The 22,258-nt window shown below is 38.2% G+C and overlaps 2 protein-coding genes across 7 annotated transcripts in view; both read left to right on the forward strand.

Annotated features, from left to right (window-relative positions):
• Positions 1-13,364, forward strand: part of LOC111335767 (uncharacterized) — a 64,410-nt gene extending 51,046 nt beyond the window's left edge. For 2 of the 6 annotated variants that reach the window (XM_088728248.1, XM_088728247.1), the window contains exons 4-10: positions 598-1,795; positions 2,747-2,863; positions 3,039-3,155; positions 3,375-3,485; positions 3,914-4,027; positions 4,210-4,320; positions 10,163-13,364. In XM_088728248.1, the coding sequence (XP_088584374.1) occupies positions 598-1,795; positions 2,747-2,863; positions 3,039-3,155; positions 3,375-3,485; positions 3,914-4,027; positions 4,210-4,320; positions 10,163-12,924 (4,530 nt within the window). In that variant the 3' untranslated portion in view covers positions 12,925-13,364. The remainder of the gene's footprint in view (positions 1-597; positions 1,796-2,746; positions 2,864-3,038; positions 3,156-3,374; positions 3,486-3,913; positions 4,028-4,209; positions 4,321-10,162) is intronic. The other 4 variants (XM_088728253.1, XM_088728249.1, XM_088728250.1 and 1 more) reach the window with 4 other exon arrangements.
• Positions 13,365-15,827: 2,463 nt separating this feature from the next.
• On the forward strand, positions 15,828-18,670 carry LOC148727259 (uncharacterized). The gene is made up of 2 exons (XM_088728283.1): positions 15,828-16,335; positions 16,623-18,670. The coding sequence occupies exons 1-2, from the start codon at positions 15,993-15,995 to the stop codon at positions 18,176-18,178; spliced, it is 1,899 nt and encodes a 632-aa protein (XP_088584409.1). The 5' UTR covers positions 15,828-15,992; the 3' UTR covers positions 18,179-18,670.
• Positions 18,671-22,258: the final 3,588 nt, after the last annotated feature.

The raw sequence follows: 22,258 nt of genomic DNA on the forward strand, positions 1-22,258 counted from the left end.
ATGCTGGTTAAGTAATAAAATAATGTATATCAGGGCTGTGGTCTAGCGGTGCCTGGTGGCCCCTGGTACCTTACGTTTGCCCTTAGGCAACTCAGGAATCTTAGTTTTTTCGTAAAAAGCATATGCTGGGCACCCTGGATTTAAGGATTTCAGAACACTAACCTTCCTTCAATTTTTCTTAGCACAGCTTATATACGGGTAACTTAATCCATTGTCTGTTCAAGGGTCTATTATTTAACTACTAGACTTTTGAACTAGAAAACACTACTATTTGGTAATGTGTTTTGTAACTAGCAAATAGAATTATAAGCACTTACTGGTACGTGTTGAGTTCCAAAGAAAAAGATGATTAGTCCTAAAGGAGAACGTTTGTTGTAGTCATTCAATTGACAGTTACACCTTATGTAGAAGTCAGGAGGTTAGTGAAACTTTGAAATTATACATCTCATACATGTACCTGACTTTGTGACATTAGGAAGAACACAGTGAGCAGCAAATTTAGACAAAAATTTATGGAACCTATATTACATACAAATGAGCAATTCTTTAAATGATATTTGCCTATGATTTTGAATACTTTTTGTTTTGCTTTCATAGGATTTTGACATTCCCAGTGTAGCCTCTACATCACAACAAGGCCAAGAAAACAGGAGACTGAAAGTCACTTTGCTGAGCAGCGAGTGGAGTTCATCAACTGATGGAGACCTGTCAACCATCAACAGAGAGCTTGCCATACAGTTGGCTAAACACTCCAATGTGGAAGTTAGTGTCTTTCTTCCGCAATGCAGTGAAGAAGACAGGAACAATGCAGCAAGTCATGATGTTCAGCTGGTTGTTGCTGAAACGCTGCTTGGTATGAATCCAGTTGACTGTCTGATGCTCATCCCAGATGGACATGTCATGGATTGTGTAGTAGGACATGGAGTAACTCTTGGCAAACAAGTGCAGGTTATTAGAAAACTTCACCAATGCAATTGGATTCAAGTCGTTCACACTGCCCCAGAAGAACTTGGAATGTACAAAAGCATTTCACAAGGTGAACAACTGCAAAAAATAGAAGTTGCATTGTGTGAGAAGGCTGATCAAGTTGTAGCAATTGGACCCAAGCTGACAGATGCTTACAAGCGTTACCTTCGTTGCAGTCAAAAAGAGCAAAATGTTTTTGAACTGACTCCAAGCGTATTCTCTGAATTTTTGGAGGTAAAGCAAGCCACTGAAGAAAGAAGAACATTCAGTGTTTTAGTCATTGGAAGTGGTGACAGCTGTGAAGATTTCATCTTGAAAGGTTATGATCTTGCAGCTCAAGCAATTGCTGAGTTGAAAGATAAATCCTATCAACTCAAGTTTGTTGGTGCACCAAGAGGGAGAGGAGATGAAATAGCAGATAAGCTTCTTCAGCATGGTATTGATCATAATCAGCTAACTGTTCGCAGCTTCAGTGACAGCAGAGAAGTTTTAGCCAACTTATTTTGTGAGGTGGATCTTGCCATAATGCCATCCAAGACTGAAGGATTTGGAATTAATGCTCTGGAAGCCTTGTCAGCGGGTTTACCTGTATTTGTCAGTGGTAATTCAGGATTTGGAGAAGCTCTGAAGGAGGTGCCTTTAGGATCACAGTGTGTGATAGACTCTGAAGATCCTAAAGTCTGGGCAAGGGAAATCAAGGCTGTGCGACAGAAAAAGAGGAGTGTGCGACTTGCAGAAACAAAGATTCTTCGTGAAAAGTACCTTGAGATGTACAGCTGGGAAAAGCCCATTAGAAGTCTTGTAGAGAGGATGTACAGTCTCATATTTGGTAAGCTACAGAAAATGATTTTTGTTGAGAGGAGTGAATTTATTGATATCTACTTCTTACCTACTTGTTCAAAAATTAGGAACTTTGTAAATTGTTGATTATTTCCATTTGAATCAAAGGTGATACTGAAAGGAGAAATTAGAAGATAGTGTAATGGGTGAAACGGTTAAAGAGATTTATTTTGTTTAATGATAAAAGAGAGGTGCCTTAAGCCTAGGGAATACATTACACCTGTGGTCATCTGCACACCTGCAGGCACATCAGTGGTCATGAAGTGGTTGTTTGCAAGTGTGCGTGTCTTTGATAAACTCTTGATGGCTTAGAAAGAAAACAAATAAACAGACAAAGTATAAGTATTGGTGAGTGAATTGCTAGTTTATTACCACCAGATCTTAAAAGAAGCACATTCTGATGATGTCATTTGTAGAGAGTCCAGAGTCCAAGTTTATTTTGCACTATTCAAATTAATAAGGTATAAGATGACTTAAAGAACCAGGTGAAGAAGATAATGAGGAGTAGATATCATGCAGGTTTGTATAATGTGTGCACAGTGACCAAAGTAGCCGTAGCTTTTGTGTTGGTCACTGTCCCAGTAAAATTAATAGAGAGGTCCAAGATACAAGTGTGAGGTAATAATAAATTAGGGTATTAAGAGAATAGTTCTTAATATAAATATATGGAATGAATACTAGACTTATTGATACAATGCAATAATATACTACATTTAAAATTTATAATAAAAAAGAAAAATAGGAAAAAAAAGAAAAGAGAAGAAAGAAAAGAAAAGGAAGAAAAGAAGGAGAGTAAAAATGATCTAATTATAATTATATACTACTGCTGCATTGTTCAAGGAGGACGGGAGGCTAAAGAGAAGAGGTTATGAGCTGTTTTCGTTATCATTGGCTTTGTAATAGAAAGGGTTTATAATTTCTTGTAATTTTGCATCTTAAGGTTTAGAAAGCAGACCTGTCATTGCAATAGAAGATGAGAGACCAGCCTCTCCTGTTTTAGGTGATGATCATTCTAAACAATTCGGAAGAAAACCGATTTACTGTGATCAGCATGAAGGTAATAATTCAAGATATTAATTGATGTCAGTCTTCTAGTTCATTTTCAAATGACTCCCAAGCTGGCATGCCTGGTAAAGCTTACTTCTAGCCCATGATATTTTTCCAAACCATGCCTTTGTCTTTCCTTTAATTTTTATTATTGAACTTAAGTGACAGGGCTGTGTCTCTTTCAGCTTTAAAAGGCTCCTCTGGTGGTCAGTCATCTCATTCTTCTATGAAATATGGACAGTGTCCTCTTCCTTCAACTGTCACTCAAGACAAACTTGTTCAAGAGGGAGGTCACACTGAAAGTTAGTGAAATTTGTGGTGAATAGTTATTACTATGCTTAAACTTTTCTTGTAAAGCATTGTTTATTATTATTATTATTATTATTATTGTATTTGCTTTTCTTATAAAGGCTTTGTCCTCAGAGACATAAACTTAACAGTTTTTTTACATATAATTTAACAGTGAAATAATGTGATGGGGTTGTAATTAACTGATGTGATGTTTGTTTTAACTTTAAAAGGCTCTTCTGGTAGTCACTCCTCAAATTCATATATGGAATGTGGGCCAAGTCCTTTTCCCGCAGCCTCTGTGACTCAAGAAAAACCTGGTCAACAGAGAAATTGCACTCAAGGTTAGTGAAATGAATGGTAAAGATGTGGTTCTATAATTTGGATTCTTTATCTCAATAAGAAATATTATTGTCAACCAAATTAAAGTTGTAGATGAGGCTCAGCTTCCTTTTTTGGGTGTACTGAGCTTTAGTAACTGGAGTAGATGTTTTATTTTACATGTAGATGCCTATACGTGTACATGCACTGTAAGCGTTTAAATTTGGTTGTTTTGAGAAAGTTGATGGGATTCAGTTTTATCTCTTGATGTTTCTAAAGGAAAACATGAATGGACAAAATTGAAGAAACTGAAGTTATAACTTCAAATTGCACAATTAGAATCTTTCTGTCAACATTTAATATTCTAAATTCAAAAGTACCATTTGACAAATATTAAATGTTGACAGAAACATTCTAATAGTGTAATTTTTTTTTTTTTTTGCACCTTTAGGTTCAGAAAGCAGACCACTTATTCCAACTGGAGATAGGAGGCCATCTTCTGATTTTCTTGATCATCATTCCAAACGATTTCAAGGAAAACTCATTAAATATGATCGCCTTGAAGGTACCATCAAGATATTTAGTGATGCCAATAAAGTAGTTCATTTTCAAATGACTCTCACATCCCTCACTTGCCTACTTTGTAAAGCTTGCGAGTGCTGTACATAATATATAATATTTTTCAAAACTATCCCCTTAATCGACAGGGCTGTAATTAACTGATACTATATCTGTTTTGGCTCTAAGGCTCCTCTGGTGGTTACTCATCTCACTTATCAACTGAATATGGACAGGGTCCTCTTCCTTCAGCCTCTGTGACTCAAGGCAATCCTGTTCAAGAGAAAAATCACACTCAGGGTTAGTGACATTTACAGCAAGGTGTAATTATTATACTTTGGATTCTTCATGCAAAGCATTGTCTATTAATTCGTTATCATTATTATTATTGTATATTCTATTATTATGCTTTTTCATGAAACCTAAACTTTTCAGCTTTTGTCTCTTTAGATTATGACTCTGAATCTGAGGCGGATCCAGGGGTGGTTCGCGTGGTTCGGTTGAATCCCTTAATTGTCCCGCAAAATGCTGGAAATCATGTTTCCGAAGACCTAATTTTCAAAATCTCCTGGGGGAGCATGATCTCCGACAATTCTCTTTTGACTAAATCGTGGATCCGCCCCAGTGAATGTATTAAAAATCATTTATCTGAACCGCAGTTTAAGAGATGAGTGTGAAAGCGATCTTTGCAGTAATGGACACTACTTAAGCAGTAGTAAAAATAAGGCCTGGAAAAAAAAATTCAGGCCTGTACGGGATTTGAACTCATGACCTCTGCAATGCCGGTGTAGTGCAAATATTCATAGTTATAGAAACTCTTTACGGTGGCCAATTTACATTATAAACTCAGTTGATAAAACCAAAAAAATTTTGTATCAAAACGTATTAATCTTCTTCATGAACCAAACATGGACTGATTAGAGTAGACGACGAGGCTGATATTTCTGGGGACAAAAAAGGATTTGTGATAGCTACAGGATCCGTCAGCTGTCTCCCTTATGATTCCCATACACCCCTTCCCTACTTATCCTTGTGTTGGTGATACATAACAGCTAACCTATATTACCTCGTAAACATTAATTAAGCAGTTGTTGGATGACACTGAAAATGATGGCGAGAAATTTCACAACCTTGTGTGAAAAACCTTGTAACTCTACGACAACAACAACAACAACTTTATTTGCACCCCTGAATTAAATTAAATCTACAAAAAAGTAATAAAACAAATAAAATAAAGTGCATGGCTGCCCAAAATAACCACCAGGCTAATATAATTGAGCAGCCATCCTTAAGATTTTAAATACTGTAATGACTAATGGTGTCAGGTACTTAAGACTTCTTAAAGTAACGCATACAACAAACACAGAAACACACAAACAAAAAACTAGTTACAAGCTAAAAATACAAATTAGCGAAGATAAGCAGTTTGTATAGGCAGATTAACTAACGGAAGAAAGAAAATGTATGGTATAATTAAGTCAGTTAGTAACTTGCAAGAATACTTGATTTTATTTTCTTCTTAAATTGTTTAAGTGATAGAAGCTTAATGTCATCACTGATTGCATTCCAAACCTTAGCGCCATGATATCTAATATTAAAAGTACCATAGTTTGTTCTTGTCTTTGGCAGAGCATAAGTCGTTCTAGAGGAAAGCCTTTTCAGGGTCCGAAATTAACTTATTCCTTAGGGAGCCAACTGGCGACTAACCTAAAATTTTTGTCGCCAATTGGACGGGTTTGGTCGCCAAAACCAAGTGTTTGTTTGTTTTTTTTTTTTTGGTTTCTTGCTTGCCGCGCCACGATCGCGGCTTCGCCGCTGAATTTGCCGCAAACTAAAGAAAACAATCCCTCTGGAACCCATGGTATAACTTACCTTTACCGTGGCCGGTACGGACAAATTACGTACGTTCTTTACACAAAACACATGCAAACTTAATAATTTGCGGACAAACTTAACAAAAAGCCAGCAAACTTAATTTATGCGCGCAAACTGTAAAAAGCGCTGACAAACTAAATAAAGGACATGCAAACTTAGCAAAATGCGTACAAATTTTATGACAGGCGAGCAAATTTTAAAAATAGCACGCAAAGTTAAAATGAAACGCTTTCAAACTCAAAATGAAACGCGTACAAAGTTAAAATTAAAAACACAAACTTAAAATGAGACACGCAAACTTAAAAAAACGCGCACAAACTTAATAGGAGACGAACAAACTGAAAATGAAATGCACACCAACTTGAAATGAAACGCCTGCAAACTTAGGAGTAAACACGCACGCAAACTTAAAATAGAACGTACGTGTTCGTATTTTTTTAAGTTTGCGTACGTTCTATATTAAGTTTGCGTGCGTCTTTATTCTCAAGTTTGTACGTGTTTCATGTTAGATTGGTGTGCGTTTCCATTTTTGTTTGTTTGTGTCAATTTAAGTTCGTGCGCGTTTCATTAAGTTTGCGTGTCTCACTTTAAGTTTGGGCGCGTTTTATTAAGTTTGCGTGTCTCATTTTAAGTTTGTGTTTTTCATTTTAACTTTGTATGCGTTTCATTTTTGGTTTGTATGTGTTTCACTTTGACGTTGCGTGCTATTTTTAAAGTTTGCGTGCTTGTCATAAAGTTTGTACGCGTTATTTTGTTAAGTTTGCATGTCCTTTATTAATAATAATAATAATAAATAATAATAAAGTATTTATACAGCGCCAGTTTCCTCAAAGTTCAAAAGCGCTTAACAAGAGTGACACAGTTGTAAAATTAGAAAAACGCTTTTTTAAAAAGAAAAGTTTTAAGTTTGTTTTTAAAAACGAACACTGAGGAGCTGTTCATTTTATCAGACGGCAAAGTGTTCCAGAGTGTGGGGGCAGCTACAGAAAAAGATCTTGCACCGTATGTCTTCAAATTAAAATGAGGAATCACAAGGAGATTCTTAGATGATGAACGCAGTTGACGAGCTGGAATGTAAGGTGTGAGTAGATCACGAATGTACGATGGTGCAAAATTGTTAAGAGCTTTGTACGTGATGAGTAGAATTTTAAACACAATGCGATAATGTATCAGAAGCCAGTGAAGATTTATTAGAATAGGCGTAATGTGTTCATGTTTTCTTGAAAGAGAGATGAGACGAGCAGCGGCGTTCTGGACGTGCTGTAACTTTTTTACTTGGTAGTTCGGTAGTCCATCGAGTAATGAAGTACAATAATCCAATTTTGAAGATACAAATGCATGAGCAAGTATTTCAGTGGTGGTTAAGTTTGTCAGCGCTTTTTACAGTTTGCATGCATTTAATTAAGTTTGCTGGCTTTTAGTTAAGTTTGTCCGCCAATTATTAAGTTTGCATGTGTTTTGGGTAAATAACGTACGTAATTTGTCCATACCGGCCACGGTATACCTTAATTTATAGTAAAGCACAAAATTTAACCTTTCAACAAAATGTTTTCATTTAACGCAATATACATACTTCACAAAAGCCGTGTAACGGTAACAGAGTCCTACATCTCAATGGGCGTGTTTGTCCGTTCGAAGAACGTTCTTGTGAAGGCTTCGGGTATCTTTCTCTTATTATTTCCACTTAGTTGGAACTACTACTGGTACCCTGTTGAGTTCTGTGTATAAGACATATGGGGGCCCTCTTTCTGTACCTAGATTTAACTAAGAGTGCTTCGCCGAAACGGAACGAAAACGCAACGACGATCAATGTGCTTGTGCCAGGCCCTCACACTTTTATTGCTCGAACCGGTATTTAAGTAAACTATTGAGGACCAGGCGGTGTGCGCTCTGGGATCGCGCTGATTCAGGGGTGAAATTTGAAATCTAAGTCATTTGCATGCAGACGCCGTCGGGTAAACATCTCTTCGGGGCTAGCTGATTGAATGCGTAATGGGAATCAACTGTCTCTGGCCTTTTCTGGAACAATTCAGGAGAAAAGTCAATTTGCGTGAATTTTCTGCCCAAACTGCGGCTATCGATGCTTCTTGTTGGATACATAGGGCTTTGCATTGGTCCATGAGTGAATGTGGAAATCGAGAGAGGGGAGAAATTTTAGTGATGATCCTTTTACTTCGTTTAGAAAGGTGTTTTTCCGATTATAAAAGTCCAGTATGTTTTGTTTTCAATTGAAGATTTGATAGTATATTTCAAAGCTTTCTACGGACGGTGACGAACGCCGGCGTAAGGCCGTTTGTTGTCTTTGATCGCCATATTTACCTAAAAGTTAACCATGTTCAAATGGTTATATCTGAAGATGCACTGGGGAGCGTTGATATACAGGGTTAGAACGAAGATCAAAGAAGCCTTTTACACCTTTTTTGTCACTCAAACTAACAGAGTTAAGAAATTCTAAGCTTTTAAGAAACGGTGTCAATTTCACAGTAAATTAGCGTAGATAAAATGGGCTATTAGAAACAAAAGAGCGTATTTCGTTTGAACCCAAAAACCATGTCTTTTAACTGTTGGGAAGTTGGAAGAGACATTTCAGCAAAAAAACGAAAGAGATACATTCTGTTCTAGGTCGAAAATGCTCTCCGAAACTCACAAACTTACCAAGTTTTCGCCGCCATCTTGAAAATGTTACATTCACAATGCATCGCAATCCCGTGCGCACACCGCCTGATTGAGGACTAAGCGCATGTGATTCTGCCGACGCTTTCGATCTCGTCACGGATTTCGTCTGCGATATCCGTATTGAAAGAAGCCGCTGAAACAATATAGCGCCAGGTAAATATGGCGATCGTCGCTTCGGTTTACTACAATTATCCACGGGAGCTTTAAGTTTTGTTTTCCTTCTACCTTGGAATTTCAAATGCCGAGGGGACAAAAGGTAAGTCGCCTCCTGGCGACCACTTCTAAAACTGTGGTCGCCAACACCTAATTTTTGGTCGCATTGGCGACCAGTCGGTCGCAATTTCGGACCCTGCTTGTATTATAATTATGAGTTTCTTTTACTGAAGTGAAAAAAACATTAAAATTAGTGGGAAGAAGTTGGTTTTTAAATTTATACATAAAAATCGGAATGTGGACAGTTAGTTCATCAAATAATTTGATAACATTTAAATCTTTGAAAAGTGGTCTTGTATGCTCTAAGGAGCTAATGATTTTGTCAGCCTTTGGTATCGGTTAATGATTTGCTTCCAAGACACCGATAATCGCAACGTTTTGCGTCAATAGGGTCTAGCACTATTTAATGTTTTTTTGTTTTTTGCTTTTTTGTGTGATTATTTCACTATCTGACAGCCTAGAGAATTGGCATTAGGGCTGGTTTCAACTGGCGACTTTGGGGTTGTGGTCGGAATCGTAAGAGCGGTTGCGATCTGTGAATAATCGAAATTCGGAGCCGTAAGTAGAGTCATTAGCTAGATAGAATCGCAGTGAGAAGAATCAGAACAGTTTTGTTTTCTTCCGATTTCGCCTATGACTGCGACGCTGACGATCCGCTAAAAACTAAATTGTCGGAGTCAGAAGAAGCAGCGGAAGAACCAGCATATCATAATGCTAGTTCCCCGGCTATCCGAAGGCTTACGGCGTCAACAATCCATGTTTCCACTGCGGGGGATCACGGTTTCTAATTTCTGTCCGTCGTTCATGAGGTGGCTTATACCGATGTTCTAGCACGTGTATCATCCACCTGAATTTATGTATGGGTTGTATGTTGAAAACACGTTATTCAACTGATGTAGGGGGTATGATGCACGTCAGGGCTTCCCCTCCCCCTCTAACAACGCCCTCGCACGCATCTCTCCCTAGCATGCTCCACTTCATCCAGTAATTATAATTTGTTTGCGGGTAAAACAGTACTTCTACTCGTCAGTCTTCTTTTGGTAGGACATGACAATATCAACAATCTTTATTTTTTGCTAGTTAGAAATAATATGGAAAAAATCTAATGAGAAATTGAATGACTTTCAGTCTGAAGAACTTTGTTAAAATCACAAACTTTCCAACAATCAGTAAGAAGACACAATTATCATAGTTATAGCGAGGGACAACATATGATTGAGAGTGTTAAATTTCTCTGTTGAGATAACCTTGCTCTTATAAATGGAAATATTTCTTGGGGGAACGAGTTAAGGAATGAGTTATTTGAATAAGTAGTAAATTAGTAAGAAAAAATTGTAATTATTAGGTTAGCACGATAGCGTGTGATTCGATTTTTCAGATTACCCAGAGCAACTTGTAGAGCTGATCAGACGAGAGTACGAGGGTGCTGTATTGTTTCCATTCCCTTGGTGTGAGGATGAATTGGAATTCGAACTGGCCAAGATCTTTACAAGACTGATGATCGTTGCCCGTGAGAAAGAACGAAAGAGGTTAACAGATGACCTCGTCAAAATGACTGAGGTCTTTAGAGCACTCAAAAAATGTGACTGCAAATGTGAATGCGAATGTAAAGGTAAGAAACCAAGAGTGGTGTTGATCGAGGGGCCACCTGGGATGGGCAAAACCACCTACTGTCAGAAGCTTGCATATGATTGGTCTGTGGGGGAAATTACAACTGAACCTTCTTTTCCTGAAGTGGACATGTTCCTTAGGCTGACTTGTCGGGATATGAAGACTGCGAACATTGAGGACGCTATTGATGATCAGCTATTACCAATTGATGTAGACAAGAAAGAAAAGGAAAAGTTCTTCCATTTCATTCGCCACAATCAAACTAGAATCTTGTTGGTGCTTGATGGATTGGATGAATTACCGAAGAAGCTGTTCGAAGAATTTATGCCTTTGATTTCAGGGAGAGTATTTCCTTTGACCTACGTCATGTTAACAGCTCGACACGAAGCTGGAATGAAAGTTCGGCGACACTGTGACGCGCTGTTTGAGATTGTGGGCTACACCAAAGAAGACGCAGACGATTATATTACTAAGTACTTTAGCAGCCACGAGAAACCGATTCTTGCTAAGAAACTAATCATGGAAATAGACAGGGACTCACAGCTTAGAGAATTGACTGCCAGTGCGCTTAACACAGCTCTTCTATGTCTTGTTTTTGAAGATACAGGCGGAGTATTACCTTACAACAGAACCATGTTGTATTTTGAACTTGTCAGCTGTGTTCTTAGAAGATATTGTTCAAAAAAAGAAATCTCTTTGGACGACAAAGATCCCGTAAAGAAGTACACAGAGCAGCTAAATCAGCTAGGAGAGCTGGCTCTCGAAGCTCTGCTCAAAGATCAATTATCTTTCACTTTTGAAGAGCTGAAAAGTCATTCAACCAAATTCCTTGAGCTTGGATTTCTTTCTCGACAGCCTAGTGCAAGCAAAATCAAACCGAAGCCATCTTACGCATTTATCCACAAGACATTTCAGGAATATTTCGCCTCGTTCCACCTGGCGCATGAATTGCTAACTACTGACAGGGACAAAGCCGCCCTGCTGGCACAGCTTACTCCAGTTCGTAAGTACTGGCAGATGTGGAAGTTTCTCATCACAATGGCAGCGAGTGAAAGTGATGATACAGCTGCTTTCCTGGTTTCCAGTATATGCGCTGCCTTTCAGCCTCAAAGACTAGCAAAAGACAGCGAGGACAACCCACCCAGGAGGATTGTCCCTCACTATGAATACGACGAAGTCTGCAGAGATGCTAAGTATTATTGGGAGCCACTTCATCAGGTGATGTCTCTTCCAGTCGAAGTGGAGTCTTCTTTCGTCGTGAAAACAGTTGAAGCTATTGCTCAATGTGAACATCCTACTACTGGAGTCAAACCCTACCAAATCAAGATGGCCGGTGCACTCGCACGCTGTTGTCCAATGGATGAAATAACAGTGCGTGATTATGACTTTACCTTGAACTCTCAATTTTTTTTCGTTATGTTCGAATTTCTTAATGGCAACTGCAAACTGAACAAATTAACTTGGGAACTCAATGTATCAACTGCAGCAGCACTTGCAAATGTCCTTAAAACATGTCATACTCTGAAGCACTTACGTTTGACGTACGGCTCGCACATCACATCAATTACTCCCGCTCTTCAGGCCAATCACACGGTAACGCATTTAGATATGCGTGAAGCTGGAGTTGGTGATGTGGAAGCCGAAGCACTCGGAAGAGTTCTCCAGTCAAATCACACATTGACTCATTTGTGCTTAGCTGATAATAAGATCTCACATATCGGAGTTGAAGCCTTAGCAGAAGCTTTAAAGTTCAATAGAGTATTGGAGGACTTGAATATCGCACAGAATGACATTGATAATAAAGGAGCCGTAGCACTTTCTCAAGCTTTGGAGTCTAACCGAACATTAAGGTGCTTAAATTTGTGTGGTGAAATTTCAATTGGTTATGAAGGGTTAAAAGCTATGGCAAACGCTCTCCGATGTAACAGTTCACTGGCTTGCCTCGATATTCGTGGACATACTTTTAGTGACTTATCATTAGCTGAGCTTGGAAAGGGTATTCAGTCAAACTGTTCTCTGACTCATCTTTACGTGGGGTATGCGCAAACTTTTCAACCTATGTTGCGTTCAATGTCTGTTTTTGATGATTCATCAGCAGAAGCGTTTTCAAAGGCTCTTCAGTCAGGTGACACTCAGCTGGCCCGTTTAGATTTAAACCATTCCTCAATCAGCTCACCTTGTGTTATAATCCTAGCACAGGGTCTCAGGGTCAATGGTACTCTTGAACGTCTAGATTTAACTAAAAACCGCATTGACTTTTCAGGTGCAGTAGCTCTTGCGCAGGCGCTGAAAACAAATCAGACCCTGACGCATTTGCAGCTGAGATGGAACTTTATCAGCGATGACGGGGCTAAAGAATTTGTAGAGGTTCTTCAGCACAACAAGACTTTGATGTTTTTAGGCTTGGATCAAAATCCGATGACCAAGTCAGGAAGAGATCTCTTCAAGGTTTTGGGCGGCCGATTGGAACCGGACGAAAGTAATGCCCTTGTTTTACCCCCCGGCGTACAGTGGATTAGGAATTCATGAACATGACCTGCCCGTAGAATTTGTCTCGCTGTTGTGACTAGGTCCAAACAGGACTAAATGAAAATATACGAATTTCGGAACTTCATGCGAGCTGTCTTCATTTTTTTTTCAGACTGCTTGCTCCAGCAGTCTGGGTTTTTGTATCATTGCAGAGCGAGAGCGTTCAGAAATAACAGTGTGTATTTGAAGAGAGTCGTTCAGTTGTAGGGAAATTTTTAGTTGTGAGATGTAAGTTATCCGAGATTTCTTTGGTTTTGGTCTACTACATTGTGTGATTATTTCAGAAATCTCGCGCCACTTTTTAAACCAATCAGATTCAAAACTAAATAACCAACCGCGACTTAGTCACTCGCATTATCCCGCGCTTCTGGCAGTTTGCTTGTTTGTACTTTGAGTTCTCATTGGATAGAAGAGAAGTATAAAAAGTTTTAACTCATTAACCGGCTGTAGACTGTTTTAAAAGTAAGAATTCAAGACTTTTTCATTTATTCTATTCATCAAATCAAAGCTCACGTGTTTTGAACCCGTTGAGGAGGGGGGGGGAGGGGTTCATTTTGAATGATCCCTTTCGTTCACACCAATTAGCTTTAGCAAAAAGGATGGCAGGCGGCATCTTTCTCTACAATGCGTTCCTTTGGGGTAGCAGATTTCTCTTTAGATCACTAATAAACTCTTTTACCAAGAATTGATCTTTCTTGTTACTAACTTTCGAAGAATCTAACACTTCAATTTTATGTAATTAAATTAACCTCATTAGTGCATGTTTTATTTCCCGCGTGAACTAAATAAAAATTCTAAATTTAAGAAAGACAATACTTTGCGTGTTCCTGCTCTTGGAGAAATGGTCGAGGTTTTTGCTCTTTCGGGAGTATAGTCGCTAGTCCATGTTCGCAAATTTATCATATTATAATGTCGCGCTATGCAAATTACGTAGGGTAGTTCTGTCAATTGAAAACCATCGAGACCTCTTTCCTGTTTTGAACTGGTTTGACTGAAAACTTCGGAACAACGATCGTCGAAAACAAAAGAAAAGAGGCATATGGCCAAAAGACCCAATCTTGTCCACCCTATGTACCAATTACTGTCACGAACTCTGGCTCAGCCTGATATGCAAATTTTGTGGTGCTTTATGAGCAAGACGTAATTTGCAGTCTTTGCATATAGTCTCAAAACGGTCCACAGTAAACTGCATGGGAACACATGCTTAAACTAGTTGGTTTTATTGTCAGCCCTTTTATGGTTTCCTTCAGAATTTTCAGAAAAATTTGTATTAACAGTAGAAAGAGGACAAATTTGAAGTGAGCTACGAAGAATTCGTTGAAAACTAAGCCGGTTTTGATCGTAGCTGCAGCGGCCGGCTTCTCTGTTCATGATAAACCTCACGAATGAAATTAACCAGACGGTAAAATTCGTGTTTTTCTCGTTGCCATGTTCCCCCCAATAACGTAGCTCCATTTTCTGCCTTTAAAAGCACACACAACCCACAATTCCTCTATTCGCTCCGACGAAGGGCAAACGCTCGAAACGTCAGCTTTTGTAATCGTTACGGTGGCCAATTTACCATTTCAACTTTCTTGATATATCCAAATTATTTCGTTACTCCCACCGACGCAGCCCCAAACAGTTTCTTTCGAAACTATCAGCCTTTATTCATTGGTAAAATGAAGCACTTTGAAAATTCGAAAATATCATATCCAAGTTGGGGTCAGTCCTTTGCATTTTTCTTTACGCTTTTTGAGTTGCCATGATTTCTAAAACAAAAACGATTTTGTTTTTGTTAATGGTCACGCATACACAACATGGCGTGATTTTAGGTATTTCGTTGACGATTTTCAACAAATTCTTAAAAATCCCACATTCATTTCTCCAAAGTAAACTTTACATATTTTGAAAGATCATTAACTCGGGTATTGTCATTCTTAATCTTACGAAATTCTAATCAAAGGCGCATGCTCAAAATTATCGTTATTCTTAAATCGCCTACAGTTTTACGTAGCACGGAAGAGCCATGACTTCTTTACTTCTCTTGAATACTCAGATAAATCTAATGTAACATATGGCAATCTGCGGTCTTTCCTTGCACTTAGGTGGCACGGAAAGCCGTAAAAATCTTGAACAAAAGCTCATCTTTCAAACCGGCAGTCTAAATCCCACAGGGATCAATGAAAGCTTTTCATTCCACTAATTTATTCATGTTTTTCTCGTTGCCATGCACCCACCAATAACGTAGCTCCATTTTCAGCCTTTAAAAGCACACACAACCCACAATTCCTCTATTCGCTCCGACGAAGGGCTAACGCTCGAAACGTCAGCTTTTGTAATCATTACGGTGGCCAATTTACCATTTCAACTTTGTTGATATATCCAAATTATAATGTTTATGAAATACTGGTGTTTAGACCATGGCAAGTTATACAACAAATTGGAACTATGACGGCGTATGGTATTTCGAGGACTGGACTGGACTAGTAAAACGTGGACTAGTAAAACGCGGACTAGTAAAACGCGGACTAGTAACAAGCGGACTGGTAAAACGCGGACTAGTAAAGCGCGGACTGGTAAAACGCGGACTTGACAACAACAACAACAAAACACTTTCATACAAAGGCGATCATAAGACTTAATGGCGAGCCAATTTTAAAAATTTTGTCCATTTAAGGCGGGGGTAAACCTGAAATTTGCTCCAAAACTGAGTTTTTTGTTTTCCTCGGAATTTGCAGCTTTGGGTATTAAACTTTGCTATGGAAAAATAATTTTCCACTTATTTTCACTATTTTTGCCTTTTTGAGCGATTTTAAAATTCCCGCTCTGACTAATGGCGTGGTTACCATGGCAACGAGAAGAGCATTTTTTAATTTTTCAGTTGTTTATAACGTGTTTTTCTGGCAACCAAGCTCCAAACGGGCAGGATTTATCGAGAGATACTTCATTTAGTCTTATCTGAAGGGTTTTCTAGGGTCAAAACCATTATGGGATAGATTTAGAGGCAGTTTTGGTCGACTGTGACACTCAGTGTACTCGGAGCAATCAAAGGAAAAGTTATAATCAAAGGAGAAGTTATATCGAAAATGGTCGGAGAGAAAAGTAGATCTGTCTACAGGAAGAAAAGAAAGAGATATTTTTCTGGAAGGCGAAAACAGAAAGAAGAGTCTGAAGAAACAGCTCCTGATGTTTACGAAATCGCCGCCTCAACTCCGAGCACTTCGCGGGATGAAAATCAGCTCTCCGACTCGGACTCTAAAGAAACCGTTGGTTCCTCAAGAAAGAAAATGAAATATGCCGACGAGGAGCTTCTTTTAGACAGCACTGATGAAGAGTATACCTTCAATACCGAGGAAAGCGAGGAATATAGATTAATAAATGTGAAAAATTTATCCACGGCCCTCTCTAAGGCACACGTGTGTGAGAAAGGTGAGAAATTTTTTGAAATCTATGTCTTTCTCTGTTCTCGATTATGACGTATTTCCCATATCATTTCGACCCTTAGTTCCAGTTTCCCCTGCTAAATATGCTGATTTATCTATTAAATCTTGGATTGGTTAAGAGAAAGATTTTGAGGTATATATTGTGCATATAAACTGTAAACAAAAAATTATGGGGAAAAACCACAGTATGTGTATTTCTGACTTGAGGTCTGTACTTTGCTTATAATAAAATTGCCCGATTTATGTTACAATTTTCACTTGATTTGTCTTTAGGCACCTTAACTCTTGAGGAAGATAAAAGTGCAAGAGCAGGGCTGATGTCACAGTTTTCCCTTCAGTGCAGTTCCTTTGAGGAATCCAGTCCGCTTCCAACATCCAGTGGTGTGACCCAGCGAGGGAAATCCTATGACATTAACCGCCGAGTTGTCTACCATGCTATAGAGAGTGGCTGTGGTTATGAAGGCCTTGCCACATTCTGTGGTATAATGAACATGCCTTGCCTTTCTAAGCCTGCCTACTACAAACAAGTGGACAACATCCTGGAAGCTCTTGAGGATGAAGCAAAGGATGACATGAGAAAAGCTGGAGAGAGACTTCGGCAGCAGATTTTGGAAGAAAACCCAGAAAAAGATCTGGATGATACTCTGGATGCTGTTGTAAGTTTTGATGGCACTTGGGCCAAACGAGGGTTTACCTCATTAACTGGAGTGGTTTTTGTCATTTCAGTGGACACTGGTGAAGTTTTGGACTACCATGTCCTTTCAAAGGCATGTCAGAAATGTGCTTTAAATAAAGCAAAATGTGTAAATGAGGAAGAATTTGAGGAGTGGTTGTTGGAACATGAGTGTGACATAAACTTTGCTGGTAGCTCACCAGCAATGGAGTGTGAAGGAGCTGTAGTCTTGTGGGAAAGGTCATTGGAACGTCACAACCTGAGGTACAGATGGATGGTGAGCGATGGTGATAGCAAGGCCTTTAATTCTGTGGAAAATATTTATGGTGAAATCAAAGTTGAGAAATTAGACTGCGTGGGACATGTCCAAAAAAGGATGGGCAAACATCTGTTGAACCTGAAGGCTAGAACTAAAGGGAAACTAGCTGATGGCAAACCTATTGGTGGTATAGGGAGACTGTCTGACACAAGAATAAAGAAGTTCCAGAAAGATTATGGACTTGCAATTCGGCAAAATACCATCAGGAAATCCAATCCAGGAAGAAGGGAGGTGGAGGTTGCAGTTTATGGAATGAAAAAAAACATTATTGCAATACTCCATCACAATGTTGAGTCAAATGACCCAGCCAAACAGCATCGATTTTGTCCACCAGGGGAATCCTCTTGGTGTAAATGGAAGCAAGACAAAGCAACAGGAACATCTACATACAGTAGTGGTAACTGTTTGCCAGATGTCTTTCTTGATGTCTTGAAACCCACTTTTATGACTCTAAGTGACTCGAAATTGCTAGAGAGGTGTGTGTTGGGAACAACACAAAATCCCAATGAGTGTGTTAACTCAATGGTGTGGGTACGGTGTCCTAAACATAAACACCATGGTGCAAAAGTAATTCGGTGTGCTGCAGCATCAGCAGTCTGCCACTACCATAATGGAGCTTCTAGTAGGCTAAAAATCATGGAGAGGCTTTGTATCCCTGGTGGTGTTTGTACAAGAGTGGCAACACATGCAAAAGACAGTAAAAGATTGGCTAAGTCCGATTTGCAGGTTATGCAGAAGGAAAAGAGACGGCGTCAAGGGGAGCGACTTCTGAGGACTCGTCGAGAGGAAGCCCTTCGAGAAGCTGAAGGAGTTACTTATGAACCAGGATGTTTTTAAATTACTTTTAGATACTCCTGTGGACAAAATATGGACACTTGGGCCACTATAGTGGTTACATATTGTAAAAAATTAAGTTTGATTGCTATCTGTAAGTTTAAAGGCCATTTTATCATTACGCAATAATTTTGTCTTCTAGAAAAGATATCTTGACAACAATTTATCCAATTGATCTGAAATTTTCAGCATTTGTTCCTTTTAATAAGTTTTGTGTTATAAGCAGAGCAATTTTCCATATGATGTATGTACTTAAAGTTATGAAGTGAAACACCCCTCTGATTTTCCATGTCAAATTTAATTGATCATCATTTAAAATGTTTTCAACATATTAGAAATCCCTCTGCTTATAACAGTAAGCAACATGTCTTCTTTGAATTGATACTAAAAACGTTATTTTTCATTAATTCCAGAAGGAGTTATCTTTTCTTAAGTAACCCCTGGTAGAACCCAGCAGGGAGCTCAATTAAATGAGTGGTATCCTATTACAATTGACATGTTGAGTCTAAAATATTTTTTTTCATGATCTTCAAGTCATAAGCTTTCCAGGGATATATACTTTGCCTAAGTTTTGAAGTAAGTCCTAGCTGTGAAAAATGAGTGAAAAATGGGCATTTTTTCAGGTTTACCCCCGCCTTAATGTTATGCCAATGCATTTCGTCGGTTTAGTGAGTGACAATCCCTGTTTGACCTTTAAGCTACAAATGGGTTTGACACGGCGCCAGATACAAACGATTTTATAAGTTTAGGCTAAGAAAGAATTTTATTCAGCACCAGTTCAAAATCCTAAAATACACTTTCGTCGTAAATTTCACAGCAGAAACGCAGGAATTCGATAAAAAAAAAAGTCGTATTAAATCTCCTTGTGTCTTATAGAATAAAAACCATCACATTTAAAACCATGACAAGACGAATAATTTTTTGACCACTCATACTCAAGCAGATTAAAACACAAATTTGTGCTTCTAGTACATGTAGCTGAAGAAATCTAACATGGATACTTAACATCTGAAACCTAAGATTCTTGGGGTATTTGTAAAAAGACTGATCCAAATTTTAAGAAACATTAATAGTAGCAGTTATAAATGTACACAACAGTAATGGAACATTCCTCACCCTTCACAGCTAAATTATCATCAGAGCAGCGAATGTGATTATCAATAAGCCATTTCAGACCAGGTGACCAATCTATGATGTATGAAGCTAAAGAGGTCTATTGCTCGCATGTCTGCTTAATTTCAATTACATGAGTCTGTAGTTGGTATTGTTGTCTTTTTTGGATATAATATTTACCAATAATTTTCTTCTCATATTTCTTAAAAGGGCAAATTACAAAAACATATAATCAAAAGACAGTGAACAAAGAAACTAAGCTTATCACAGAAGATACTTATAACTAGTGGGTAGATATACACTTTTACTAATTCTTTGCAATTTCCTTGACTTTCGACATTTTTACCGTAAGTATACCACATAAATATTTGATGAGTGAAAGTCGTATTAAATCCCTTTGAGCAGCTAGAATATGCGTCTCATTTCACTTCACTTTTTCAAGTTCGGTGGAAGCAATTAAGACAAGATTTACACATGAAATTGCAGCAATGAGACAAGCAGACACAACTTCAAAACATATATTTTGAATTTACTACAAATTTTGACTTTCCTTGATAAGTAAAACTGGACAGTGGTAAATTTTCGAAGTTTAATGTTCGTTGAATTGGAAATAAATAATACTTACCATAAAGTGAGTGAAGAAGGAAAAGTATCATATAGTCATTTAATTCGAGTTTGCTTGGAAGCCTTTTATATCACTCTCATCATTGTGCAAATAATATGCTTTGGTGGAACCTCTCTTTGAAATTTGCATTACCTCTGTTTTCTCTCTCATCAACTTGCTCAATTGCAAAATAATCGTTCCGCTTTTATACGGTAATTATTTTGTTTATGAAGGATCTTGCAATAATCACAGCCCCAAATCATCAGGGTTCATTTGGAAAACATTTCTTTAAGTTTTGGAAAAAAGATTAAAATGTCATTCACCAGCTTAGTCTGAAGTCTGAATTCCCTTCTCGGCTTTCGTAGAATCCAGATGAACAGAAACTCGATTCATTATTCCCCAAAATTGTCCAATTTTGAGTCTTCGTGACGTTCAAAACCTATCGGAAAAGCCCGCATATGTTCGGGAGTTAGTAATGTTCGATACCGTTCGGGGCTCCTCGAACGATCATCGGGAGTTGCCGGACATTTTCGGAAATTGCGCTCACGAAGAGGCGAAATTCTGACGGATTTGACTCGGTAAAAGTTCGCAGGTGTAACCTTACACTCCATCGCGATGAAATTCCACACCACACGCGCTTACAAATAAAATCAAATCATAACACAGTTTGAATACGCTGATCTATGAACATTTTACGAGGAATATCATGAGCATGCGAATCAAAAGCGAAAGCTGTTGATTGACTTACTCAATGCATTTAATTAGTTTGTGTTTGTCTTTCAGTTTCATTGTGTAATCTGACACGAATAATTGTGATGATAAAATATCACTTAAGTCTGCAAGGGAAAAGTGAACAGAGTTTCCAGAAATCAATACCTTGTCTTGTGTTAAATCGCTGCATGCTTGTACGGAAGTTGCAACTCATTGGGCCTCAAGTCTAAACAGCTGAAATCCTAATCAAAGTCGGCAATGTACGTTTTCACTGATTTAAAAGCATTGATTGCACTTCAGCTTGTTCTGCAGTTTGCCTCTCGCAAAGTGAGTCTTTGTTTAACAGTTTCTTCAGACTTATCACGCGATCGAATGCGCTTTCGAATGGTTTGGTCAAAGTGGAATTCCAAAGCCCCTCCCTGCTGCCTCATCATCGTGCGTTGCTGAAAGAATGGGAAGAGAAAACAAACGGGAGGATTGCGTGACGAGCTGTAACCAGCTGTTTTGTGAGAAACTCGACTCTGCAAACCGAGTTTCTGAGGGTATTAGTCATTTATGCATACAAATAATGACTAATTAAATAAAGAAATAATAAATGAATAAATAGGACTGTCAATATCAGCTAGATTGTGCTGATATTTGCCTTCTTTATAATTTTTCAAATGTACCCGTTGACGTTTGGTCTCGTACCCAGATCTTCCACGGCCAAGAGTTGATATCTGGGTGGGTTGGCCAGCCAAGCCACCGTTTATTTAACGCCGAATCGATATTCTAACAGAAGTCTCACACAATTGTGTTACTTTCGTAACTATTTCCTTTTCGTTTTGTTTATATAACTTTATTCATTGGCGATTCTGTACATATTTTTTTGGTTTATTGTTATTCATGCTGAGATTCCTGTGGTCGTGCCGCCTTAAAAAAGATTTGTAATTTGATAATCCTTTACAAAAAAAATTCAGAAAATGAAATGAGCGGTATTTACAGTTGACTATTACGTTAATCATAGTAACCTTCACTCATTTCAAATATGAATTCTCCAAAATAATTTATTTGTTAATTTGTAAAACGTTGAGCAAAGTTCTGAATTCTATTATAAAAACACTTTTGCTAATTCTTTGCAATTCCCTTGAATTTAGACAATTGTACTGTAAATATCACAACATAAATATTTGATGGGCGAAAGTCATATTAAATCCCCATGAGTTAATTGCTAGAATAAGCGTCTCATCTGACCTCACATTTTCGGTGGAAGAAATGAAGCCAAGATTTACACCTGACACTACAGCAATCAAACAAGCAGACTTTCACAACTTCAAAACATACATTTTGAATTTACAAACAATTTTGACTTTCCTTCCTAACTGAAACTGGACAGTGGTAAATCTTCGAAGTTTAATCTTCGTTGGAAATAAGTAATACTTTCCATAACATAAGTGAAGAAGAAAAAGTATCATAATAGTAATTTAATTCGAGTTTGCTTGGAAGCCTTTTATATCACTCTCATCATACTGCGCAAATAAAATGTTTCGGTGGAGCCTTTCGTTAAAATTTGCATTACCTCTGCTTTCTCTTTCATTAACTTGCTCAAAATTCGTTCCCGGCGTTTATGCGGTAAATTGTTAATCATGAAAGATCTTGCCCTTAAATCACACCTC

This window comes from Stylophora pistillata, chromosome 7 (assembly GCF_964205215.1).
Source record: "Stylophora pistillata chromosome 7, jaStyPist1.2, whole genome shotgun sequence".
Lineage (NCBI taxonomy): Eukaryota > Metazoa > Cnidaria > Anthozoa > Scleractinia > Pocilloporidae > Stylophora > Stylophora pistillata.